At 36.8% G+C, this 12,624-nt stretch overlaps 1 protein-coding gene across 1 annotated transcript in view; it reads left to right on the forward strand.

Annotated features, from left to right (window-relative positions):
- The window catches only part of ELAPOR2 (endosome-lysosome associated apoptosis and autophagy regulator family member 2), a 174,042-nt gene that overhangs the window by 109,298 nt on the left and 52,120 nt on the right, over positions 1-12,624 (forward strand). Inside the window, exons 5-8 of the mRNA XM_033088759.1 lie at positions 2,097-2,183; positions 4,038-4,143; positions 5,190-5,342; positions 5,941-6,029. Coding sequence (XP_032944650.1) covers positions 2,097-2,183; positions 4,038-4,143; positions 5,190-5,342; positions 5,941-6,029 — 435 coding nt within the window. The remainder of the gene's footprint in view (positions 1-2,096; positions 2,184-4,037; positions 4,144-5,189; positions 5,343-5,940; positions 6,030-12,624) is intronic.

The following is a 12,624-nucleotide window of genomic DNA, read 5'->3' on the forward strand; positions in this document are numbered from 1 at the left end:
GACTTTTTATACTAAAAAATGTATGTGTTGTGGAGGTAGCTGGAAAACCATCTTATAAACTGTCTCTGTGGTCCAGATTTCAGGAACAAATATACTAACAATTCTAAAACAAACTTATATTGCTCTTGATAATGGAAATTTCTAAATCATAAATTTTGTAGGAAGAGAGATTTTCCATGAAAGTATGAGCCTTAGATTTGAAGTCAAGAGATTCTAGCTCTAGTCCCATCTCTGCCAATTGCTAGCTATGTGTTTTGGGGCAATTAAGTTAACTTTTCAGCCCACAGCATTCCCTTTTGTAAAGCGAATTGTGTGACAAGACCTTTTCAGGAATCTCCTAGCTCTAATATCCTTTGGTGAGTTTAAGATGTTAAGCAATATTCAAGCAGATTTGCTTTTTAAGCTACTTTTTATTTGCAAAACACTTCTCAGAGTGAATGTTTACCTATTTTAGGGGACATTTTGCAATATTATTAAAACTACAATAAAGTTAAGCAAAACAATTTATATAAGAGTTCAAATAAGCATTTAGTATTATATTGTCCAGCAACTTTGAGAGTTGTCAATAAAAGTACTCTAGAGGCATGGAATTTCATTACTTCCTTTCAATGATGCCTTTGCTCTTTTAGTTATAGACTGAAAAGGAATGGCAAGTTCATGTTCCTTCTTTTATCGATATTTCAGCTTTATAGGTTGCGACTTACTGACTCAGAGGGTCGGCATTTCACGGTCATCATGCTAATGGGTAATGGAAAGGAAATGTCTCCATACTGAAAGACGCAGTTGTACCTGTGAACTTGACATAATTCAAAGCAATAAAATATTTGATTTTAGAACTATGGGAGACTTTCATTCAGTCTTCCCCATTTTTAATGATGAAACTGAAACCTAGAGAGCATAAGTGATTGGACCAAGGTCATACCATTCCTAGATACTTTTAGAATGAATAACAACTCACGTCTCCAGGATGCCACTAGAATGTCCAATAACAAATCGCGCCTGATTTCAGGGCAAAAAAGCTTTCAGCTTATTCAAACACTGACCACCAAAGGTATATTCAGGATCCATATCTATTTTAAAATGGCTTCACACTTACATTAAAATGGCCATTAAGCTTATAATATAAAGAGGATACTTAAATTTAATTATAGCCAATATCCTCAGTAGCGGAAATTCTCTGATACTTGGATGGCAAAATGATCTTTTTTCTAGTTAGGAAGTCTTTAGGAAATCTTTCTGATGGAGAACATTTACATGTTGTTTGTCAAGAGGACGAATGAAGTGGCAAAATGATTTAGAGAAGAAAGAAATTGCCATTTTGGAGGAAATAGTACAGGTGATGAGATCTTACTTTAACCCTATTCTGTTGCTGACTACTGTGCAATACTTTAAAGATGGCCTAACTTTTGATGCTTCTGTCTTTTTCGTAGACCTGGAAAAGTAGTGTCCCAACCCCTAGGCATTTTGAAGAATTTTCGGGAAAGCACAAAGTGTTTGGTGCTAAAGATATTAACTGTAGTCATTTGAAATGGCGTGGCAAATGATGAACTCTTACCTCCAAAGAAAAATCTGGGACTTTGATTTTGACCATAGCCATTTACCTACACATTTGGATTAAATCCCGGGGAACTGAATACAAAGCAGACTTCATTTAGTTATTAATTTAAGATTTTACTGCCCCAAATATTGTAAAAATTATACTTTATTTTTATACCATTGGGCTTGCATGGTGAATGTAAGCTTTGAAAACAATTGGGTAAGTTTGGTAGATTTTTGTAATGATTTTTTTCTCATTATGAAATTTTCAGTATTAACGGCTCTGTCCTCCTCTTCCTTTCCCTCTCCCCTCCCTATTTCTCAGTGAGCTAACCCTTTTCTTCACATAATGACAATGGTTTACCTAGAACCACTCACTCACGTGCGGTTGTCACTTAGGCTCCAGAGATCTAGATGTGGTTACTTGTTGAGAATTACTCACGGCCATTGTTTAGTATGTATTGAAAGAGGTTCTTGCAGCCTGTCCTGTGTTGAGTAAGAAATTTAATTAAAGCCATTATTCAAGCAGATATACTGGGCCCATTGTGTTTAATCCACAGATTCAGAATGACCAGTGCCAGGAGATGGACACCACCGCTGACAAGTGGGTCAAACTCACAGACAATGGAGAATGGGGCTCTCACTCTGTAAGTCTCTCTTTGTTCTTCTCCTCTCCACTACCCCCCCCTTCTCTCATATCTTTTTCCAATCTTTTTTTAAAGTTTATTTTAAGAGAAAAAGGTGAAAAAATTGTTTATTAATTTAGACAATTTCCAGTTAGGGAAGATATTGTTCCTAAGTTTCATGGACTCAGGCTCTTTCTAGGTGTTTTTTTCCTAGCTTTCTCTTTCTCCTTAGGCCCTTTCCTTTCTCTTTCCCATCATACTGCAACTTTCCTTTTTCGCAAAGGGGCATTAACAAGAAATAAGACTAATAAAACTAATATACAAAACCTCTGAGTATGTAAGTTTACATGGGAGAGAGTCAGCGGCTCTCACATTGGAAGAATCCTTGTTTTTTTATCTAGCTTTCTCTGCAGTCTCCCCAGTAAGTGATTTTCAAGCTTGTCTCATTGGGGACTGTGCTGACTCTATTATTTGACAGCTCTGATTATTACAACATTCATCATTTTTGGAGCCAAAAACTACTTCCTATCTGTTTGCCACCACCTATTGGTCAATGTTTTATGCCCTCTGAAAAAAAAGACCTTCTCCTTGAGTAAAGTAACTGCCTAATTCTCCACATGATAAATGTAAATGCTTGAAGGCAATTATTAGAGAACACAGTCAATGTATCTGCTATTTTTGAGCACTGTCCCTTTGGAGTGAGACATGCGTTTAAAATCTAACTCTGGCTTCTAGAATTTGTATTTCTTTAGGCACTTGATTTAATTTCTTTGAGTCTGAGTTTTTTCATTTAAGAAATAGGACCAATCCTGCAGGGTGAAATGAGGTGCTATATGAGAAAGGCCCGTGCAGTGTCAGCAGTATAGGCTGAGCTCTGTGTCAGTAAGACAGTCCACCCTGGCCTTTGTGTTGTAGCACATAGGTACCCTATCTTTGGGTGATTAGTACAGCGTATTCAGAGTATCTTTTGATGTGTATGCCTGTAAGTGATATTAGTACCACTTGAGATCCATTCTCCTAAGCATTCAGTCAGCTAGGCTTTGAAGGTACAAATGACCGTTGGCAACAAATATGCTTTCTTCACTTCCAAAGACTTCATACAAGTGGAAAGAACTTAACGCACTACTTCTTTGGCAGGACGAAGTGACTGGATATGTTTTAAGTTTATACCATTTGAATTTGGGCAGCCAGAGACTGCAGAGAAGAATAAGGGGGGTAAGAGAGAAAGCAAGCAACCCTTAAAATTAGATTTCTTGCCTGAATTAGCATGAAATTTCTCAGAAAGGTAGTTTGATTTATAATTACAAAAATGTCCTGGTGGCAAAGGAAGCATATATTACACACAGTGTCATTTAAATTCTGGAGTCATAGAGTTACATCAGGTTATTCTATAGGAAGAGCACTATTTTCTCTTGTTGCTGTTGCAGTATTGTTTATTAAATAAATTTAAAATGAAGCAAACTCATTCTGTTGCCTTTTTGGTTTCAGAGCTCAAAGTCTACATTTGAGTAGTGGCATCCAAATAATTCGTAATAGGGCTGAGTCTCTAAAATGAGTCTCTTTTAAATTTAAACCAAGACTTCATGAAAATCGTTTGAAAATCATTTTATCTTTTTTTCAGACTTGAGGAAGTTTTTCCTTCTTTACAACTGTATTTTTTAAATTGGCGAACTATTTATTTAGTTTTTTTCTTTTTTTTAGAAAATGTGAACTTCAGCACAGCTTAGGTATTAACAGTAGACTTAAATTTGTGGGTTCCAGAATTAATGGTGTTTCATTATAATGCAAAGAAAAATATATGAGGGATTAACTTTCAGGCATGGTCAGTCGTAGCATGGCTTATCCGACCTGAGTATCTTGTGTTTTTCTTTACAGGTAATGCTAAAATCTGGTACAAACATATTATATTGGAGAACTACAGGCATCCTTATGGGTTCTAAGGCAATAAAGCCAGTATTGGTAAAAAATATCACAATTGAAGGTATTTCACAGCAATCTGTTTTAGTAGTCACCTATCACATTTTATGTTGAGTTAAAATATTGAAATTGTTGGTTTGGTTGACTCGGGTTCATGGGACAGGAATTAATATATTAGATATCATAGAGGTTTAGAGACTCTGTTTTTATTCTTGGGTTGTTTGTTTAGGTTTTCTTGGTACTCTTAAGCTGAATTATTTAATCTGTGTGAAAAAATAAACATGATGACAATTTTAGGTGTCTTTAAATAAAAGAAAAAAATCTTTATTAATAAGGGATTATTATTCATTTGAAAAATGTCTATTATGCTAGTTATCGAGTTTACTCAGGTCACTGCTGTCTCCATAAAAATAACAATAAAAGGAACATCTTGGGCTGACTGTCTCCTAAATCTCTTGTACTTCTTCTGAACCAGCTGAAATTTTGTGGCCCAGGAGAGCAGCCAATAACCCCTGGCATGGTTCATTCTCAGTTAGGGCTACTTATAATTAAAGCAGTGAATCTCCTTTATTAAAGTTTGGCTTGTGTTTGAATATTTTAAAAGTGCACTTGTTCCTGTGACACTGACTCATTAGTCATAGGGACATCTACTGACAAAGGCTAGAATTACAAGCCAGAAGACAAGTCCGGGCCTTCTAGAGTCTAATTCTTGCCTATGACTTACTGAGCAGCGGATAAAAAGCGAACAGGTAGCCACGGAGATCAGAGAATGGTCACTCACGGAATTGGAGGAGACCTAAGAGTTTATCCCACTTCTAAGGTAGTGGAGCTGACTTTCAAGAACCAAGTTTATACATTTACTGTACTTCTAGCAAATATCAATCTCTTGTTTAAGTGTTTGCTGTACTAAGTATATTTAATTCAGTATGTATCCCAGTCCCTTGCACACAGTAAACAGTTTCCTGGCGTTGTATGAATGAGATAAAGGATTTGGGTGGAGCTTACTGTCCATAATTCTCTCTTAGTTCTGGTAGAAGCTACAAAAGGGTGCTGATTTGCTTGTTGCTGTTGGGTCCTCCGTCCCATGCTCTGTCTGTCGTTCCCTTACAGGAGTGGCATACACGTCAGAATGCTTTCCATGCAAACCAGGCACCTTCAGCAACAAACCAGGTTCGTTCAACTGCCAAGTGTGTCCCAGAAACACATATTCTGAGAAAGGAGCCAAAGAATGCATCAAGTGTGCAGAGGACTCCCAATTTTCAGGTATATTTAGTCTATGCCAGTTTATACACTTTGTTCTTTTCTTTCTGAATTTATGTTTGTCAAGTGTGTAGTTGTCAGCCGGAAGTCACATATAAGTGCGATGGGAACTGTGGGCCAGACACCAAAGGGCTTAAATACTGAGTGGATAAAAATGACTACTTTTATCCCTTTCTGCATGATTTTCCCTTTGGTCTGTAATTTTTTCTATTCCATACCCCACAGGCAACTGCTTTGGATGTGTTTGCACTAATCTAAAATAAAATTCATATTGTACTTTTAGATGATTTGTGGGCATAGGCATGTATTTAGAAACTTGTAATTTGTTCCAAGTGTACAATTTTAATGATAATAGAATAAATCTAATGTCTTCTTGGAAAAGCTATCATATGTCCCATGTATGTCATGGAAACAATTATTGGTTTTAGAGAAAATAAAAATGTAAGCCTTTATTTTCTTTAGGACTACCTAGTTCTACCTAAATTTTTCTGGGAAGGTTATTTTTACTTTTCAGTTGTTTTCTTTTTTCGTTTTGATTTTTGCCTTCTTTTAGAGTCACAAAGGAATCGACTCATTTCCAAAATGCATTTTTATGTTGCAGAGGAAGGATCCAGTGAGTGTCAGGAGCGCCCTCCCTGTACCACAAAAGACTATTTTCAGATCCATACTCCATGTGATGAAGAAGGAAAGGTATTGGCAGCTTTCAGTGGACTCCATTTCATATTTATTCAACCCTCGTCTCAATTTGAGTAGACTAATTTGTTCATGAGCGAGTAAATGAGCTGATTTATAACCTACGAACGTAAGTAGTACAGAGGAAATGTTAAGAGTTTATGTTCTGAAGTCTGCCTTCCTGGCTCTGATTTTCCAATCTACTAATTAGTGCTGTCAGTTTTTTTCATCTGTAAAATGGGGATAATATCAGTACCTATTTCATAAGGCTCCTAAATAAATATGAGATATTTAGTGTAAGGTTCCTAGTCTTACCAGAGAACGGGTTCTTGGTTACGCCTCAAGAAGAAATTCAGGGACGCACTGAACAGGCAAGCAAGCAAGCCAAGGGAACCAAGCCGAGCAATGGATTTACTAAAAGAAAGGAAACAGTACAGCACACACTCAAGACGGTGTGAGATTGGGCAGGCCCAGAAGAAGAGCAACTGCCCTGAAGAAGAAAGAAACTTAGTATTATATTCAAATGAAGGCATGCAATATTTAGAGGGGGTGTTACAGGTGTTCCCAGGGCAGGTCTTTGCTGACCACTCCTTCCCATTGGGAGGAGGGATTTTTGTCCTTATTTGGCTCTTGTCAGACTGTCATGGTGACACAGGGGGTGGAGATTTTTCCCTGCCCCTAATGCTAATAGCATTGTAATCTATTACAATTAGCTGTAGCTGTACCTTTTCTTAAGAATGATCTCATTTCCTCCTTCCTTTGTTTGCCACACTTCTTCCTTCCCTTCCTTTCCCCTCTCCCCACGGCCCTGTTCTTTCTGCCTACGGTAACACTAACAGTGTCTGACACATAGTGAGTGCTCAAAAAATTAATGCGATTTTTAACAGCTATATGTTTTAGAAGTAACAATATCAGGCATAGCACAACCTTAAAATGTGTCCTGTGACTCATAGGATGGAAACACAGTACGTCCTCACTTAACATCTTTGATAGGTTCTGAGACTTTTAAGGGAAACGATGTATAATGAAACCAATTTTATCATAGGCTAATTGATATAAACAATATTTAAATTCCTACGGCATGTCATCAACATTATAATGAAACAATGAAACCACAAAGGATGTCAAATGAAACCACATTATTTGTGAAACTGTTGTATTCTGTACCTTCTCTTTAATTATTTGGTTACTCAGTAGGCTTTGTCAATAAAAGCTGTGCAGCCATTGGCTAATTCAGTTATGGCAGTTTACTGTGTAATTGCATTTAGAAAATGCAAAGTAATTACCATATGGAGGGCACTTAGCCAGAGGGAAAATGCACACATGAACTCTGCAGTTGACTTGCCATTCTCTTAATTAAAGTGTTAGCCTATACCAGCCCAAGTCAGTAGGAGAAACTAAGATTAAAGTGGCTACAATGTAGCATTCTTTCTGTATGTTTGCATCTTTGAAATCATGATACTTAATTTCTTGACCTAGTTTGGAAAATAAATATAGATGTCAGTATTGCTTTATTTTCTTAATTTTGTATCCTTAGGTTCTAATTGAATATAATTTTTATATGGTTATTATTCTTACCCTTAGTCCTTAAGCTTTTTAAAAGAATTTACTTTTGAATGCTGAAGACCAAGTTCATTCTAGTATTTACAGTATTTACTAACTAAGAATAATTCAAGGGAAGGCCAGTTTAAATTAGTGGAAAATTTCAATGATTAGAAGTATATCTCTTACTTTTTTTAAAATAAATTTTATTGGGGAATATTGGGGAACAGTGTTTTTCTCCAGGGCCCATGAGCTCCAAGTCATTGTCCTTCAATCTAGTTGTGGAGGGTGCAGCTCACTGGCCCATGTGGGAATTGAACTGGCAACCCTGTTTTTCAGAGCTCACTCTCTAACCAACTGAGCCATGCCGCCTCCTGTATCTATTACTTTTAATAAGAACAGTAATTCAAACTAACAGCTCTTAAATGACAAGGAGTTATGAACTAAGATCTTGATGGCCCTACAATAATGGCCAAGGAAGGGCTCCTTCTACTTAGAAAGTAACGTAGAGAGCCACTAAGGTGGGTTTAAAGTAATTTGGAATAGTGTTTCTTTAGGTGAGCTTTTCTTAGCTAAACTTGCCATATTAGTAAGTAAAGCTAATTAAAGTTAGTTTATTCTATATAATAATCATTAATTCAGCATTATTGAACAATATATGAATGAGACCTAATACGTATACAAATGGGTCTTGTTTTTGCTATAATAAAAATATCCAAAAGTCATGTTTTTATTATGTCAATGAGTGGTATGAGAAAATCTAGTTGAACAGGGCCTAAAGGAAGTAAGGCCATATATTAAATGTAGAGTGCACAGAATACACACACACATGCACACACATTTATGTGCCCGTGTATACACCCACAGGCATGTTATGCACATACATACGTACAAGTTATGTTTCTCTGTTGTTCTGCATGAACTCTGAAAGTGTTCTCGGTAGAGAACAAACAATAGCTAGCACTCCACAAACTTGGTGATCCTTTAAAAAATGATCTAAGACTTATTTCAAGATAAATGTTTGTAGCTTCAGGAGTAAACCAAAAGCTAATTAAATAACATATGTAGTGAAAAGTGTAGATTACACACGTGAATTTGAAAGTTTTTTGTTTTTATTTGTTCCGATATTTTCATTTGTTCTGGTTCCATCTTTTCAAAGAGCATTTTATTCATGTTTGGAATAGTCTGGTGATTTGCTGATGGTTTAGTGATGCTTCCCAGGTTGTTTGATGACTGCGTCTTGGCTCTTTTTGTCCTGCCATGCTCCCTTTGATCTTATTTTCTCCTTGCTTGTAGAGGATCGTCAAGGGAAGTGGCTATTGTGATATACAGACTTTGAACATTATAATTTATGTGACACAGTAATGTTACAAATTTTTATGTTCATTTTGAAGCTAAGTTATTTTGATCATGTCCTGCCTATAGGGGATGATTTTCAGGAAAATTTTAATTGGTAACTGGAACCATTCTAATCCTGATTAAGAGACTCTCATTAACATCATGCAAAAATGTGGAATGCCTACTTATTCATTCATTTATTCAGTGAATTTTACTGAGCACTGGCTATATACAGAGTGCTGGGTGATGAAGGCAGAGCTAAGGAAATACAGAAGAATATAAATGTCTGCACAGATTGCAGAGCAGTGGTTGTCAAACTTTAATGTGCGTCAGACTCACCTGGAGGTTTCTGTCACTTTTTTGTTTATTTGTTTGTTTATTTCAGTAGATCTGGGGCAGGGCCTGTGAATTTACATTTCTAACAAGTTTCTGGGTAATTCTGATTCTGTTGGTCCAGGAGCTTTGCAATTTAAGAACTACTGGTCTTGACTTTAGAGGAAGAGATAGTCAATCGAAGAAAATGAATTATTATTTTCAATTGTGCTTAGTGCTATAGCGGAGAAGTCTGAATTTTACAGGGATCTGATCTAAGCTGGGGAGGCTTCAGAGCTGTATGAAACCCAAGCAAGGGCCTGGGAGAGCGCATTTCTGGAAGAGGGAGCAGGATGGTAAAAACCTGGCATGGGGGGAGTATGGTGTGCCTGAAGAGCTAAAGGGGTATGAGCACTACTAATGTGGGGCTGTGGGTAGAGAGTTGAAGTAGATGCGACTAAAGATCTAGGTTAGTGCTGGAATTGGCATGGTTTCTTCATAACAGTGAGTTCACTTGACATTTTTATGTACGTTTTCTCTCTTTTCAAAAAATTTCTTAGAGCTTACTTTATACAGGTATTCAGGTACACACATATAGCTGTATATAAGTACATGCACAGATTTCATGCTTGAGATTTAAGCTCCAAAGAATGTTGACCAGTGATAATGGGCAAGTATTCACTAAGAGAAGACATCTCTTAGTATTACATCTCTTAGTGTTAGCGAGACATTGGATAGAGCTTCTCATGATCTGCCTACGGACAGGACAATCGTGGACTAAACGATATGGCTGGACATATGGCTAACTGAAGAACTGTATGCAAAATGTTTGATTTAAAAAATGGATGTTAACCAGAAATATAGTTGATATTAACTAAGAGTACAATTGGTATGATATATTTGCCATAGGAATATAAATTTAACAAAGAGTTTATACATATCCTAACTTATACCAAGAATGTGAATTCAGGTGACTTATTTTCAACATTTCATTTTGAAATTCTTAACTTGCGTGAAGACATTAAGAATAAGTCAGAATATAAAATTGTAAATCAATAGAGCTGAGAAAAATGATAGAATTGAGAAAGACGCCAGTTTGCTTGAACAGTAAAGATAAATTAGTAAAATAAAAATTCATTGTGTAAAAGAAAGTCTCAGATATAAAAGTATTTAGAAAAGAGAAAACATTCCTTACCAAAAAGATTTCCAAGAGAATCCAAGCTTTAGAAGAGCTTGGATAAAATAAAAAGTGCAACAACTTATATCTAAAGGGGAAAAAAAACCTCCCAAGAATTCAAAGGATACTTAGTTTTTAATTCAACTGTTCATGGTTGAAAAGAAAATCTCTCACTTCTTTATCATAACCCACAAAAGTAGTCTTATACCTGTTTGCAAAAGTCAGGGGGATAAGGTAGTTTTGTTAGGGAGTCAGCAACTTACAGAAAAGGCTTAGTTTTATTTGTTTTGGGTACTAGAACTAAACAGAGTAACTTTTGTTGTCTTTTTCTTTTTTTTTAGTTTGTTTTATTTCAGGGTAAAATGTGGTGTCCCCCTAACCCCCGATTGTGGGATGTGATGCACATATTTCCTTGTAATAGTGCCAAAGCAAAGTGTTGGTTTTGCTTCTGCACTTGGAGATAATTATAAAATTCTGTTAGTGAATTAAAAAAATACTTTTCAGAATTGGGGTAGGGGGAGGCAGGGCAGGAGTGTCTTGCCTCATGCGAGTGGGAAGTCAGTGTAGAGCAAACAACTTAAGGACTTTCTCTTGCTCTTCTCACTGATATTCTTGACTCATTTGATTTCCTTCGCAGGCGGGCTCTTTCCTGTGAAAACCACTATCATCCTCACAGCTTTTGATTATAGGAACATAGACCAAAATTTCAGAAAAGACTGATTTGCTCTGCTTGAATCATGAACCCATCTCAGATCACCCATTCATTCTAGGAGCTACTCTGGGAGGACAGTTTAGTTCACCTGATAATCCCTGTGGTGGAGAAGCCAGACTGTATAACTCCTAGTTCCTTTCAGCATCACACATGTCAGTTCCTGAAGAGAAAAAGATGATGTTTGTTAACCACAATAAAAAGAGTGATTCTGTGCAGGTTCGCAGCATGCACTCTTCAATAATATAAATAGATCTGGAAAGATTGTCTTGATATAAGGAAATCCCATAGAATTTGGTACATATCTCTTGATACTTACATGGTGATCATAGAAGGTGTGCTAGTGTTTTGGTATCAGATCAATTTATTGCAAATACATGTAACGATGACTGGTAGGGAAGAAAGTTTTAGAAGGAGCCTTCTTGAGAGGAGACATTCGACTTACAATTTATTCATCTCTGAGTCTAGGAAGTTGATGGATTATAGAGGGTTTGCTAGTGTTTTGGTATCAGATTGTCTCGCACTTTTCTTTGCCCTTTAATGAATTTCAATATTACAAAGTATTCCAAATACTCAGTGCCTGTAACACAATGCTTCTGAATTATACAGCAGGAGAAAGATACAGGAGACATTAAAAAATTGGGCATGAAGGGATATGGGTTTTAGATCTACCTTTCTTCCTCTATGATTCAAGCAAGTCAAATATATTTGTTTCTTAATTAGAATGATGGGAAAACAACACGGCATTTCTCAGTGACTAGGAATTTCTGCATTTGTTTAAAATAAAAATTTCATGATAGTCTTCTTTAAAATCTTTTTTTTTTAAATAAAAAGATAAAACAGCTTTATTGAGATGTAATGCTCATACCATGTAGTTCATCCACATCCACTTAAAGTGTCGATTCAGTATGTTTAATATGTTCAACCCAATCTAATTTTAGAATATTTTTTAGCCTAACACCCTGACTAGAATGTCCAGTACAATGTTGAATCCCCATGCAGTTTAAATCCAGTACAATTTAAAACCCAGTACAACGTTATATCCCCATGCTGTCTTCTACATAAAGGAAAAGGACCCAGGCTTTTATGTTATTTAGAAAGGGGACAAGGAGGTAACCAGCCACAAGGGAAAAGTGAAAACAGCAAATGCTTCATAGAAAAGGAATCAAAATGGGTGCTGACATGTAAATAGGTGGGCTGAGAACATGCTCAGAGCAGGCGTGGCTGTTGAGCGTGGCTTGGATGGAGGGGACAAACACACTTGGCACATTGGTGTGGGCAATTTCAAGAGAAACGAATGAGTGCTCAGTGGGTTGCATCTAGACAGGATGAAGGTTTGGGAGCCGCCGGGAGGCAAGCAGTAGCCTGCCTGCTTGGGACCATCTAAGCTAGAACATCACGGAGCACAGGCAGTTAGGTTGGAGTGGCAGTTGGTAGACCCTTTGAAAGCAAATGTAATGGAGCTCTGATGAATTCAGCCAGGCTGCGAAGCCTTGGTGCATGGGTGCAGGACATTTGAAGGAAGAAAGCAGGGA

This window comes from Rhinolophus ferrumequinum, chromosome 20, assembly GCF_004115265.2.
Source record: "Rhinolophus ferrumequinum isolate MPI-CBG mRhiFer1 chromosome 20, mRhiFer1_v1.p, whole genome shotgun sequence".
NCBI classification, from domain to species: Eukaryota; Metazoa; Chordata; class Mammalia; order Chiroptera; family Rhinolophidae; genus Rhinolophus; species Rhinolophus ferrumequinum.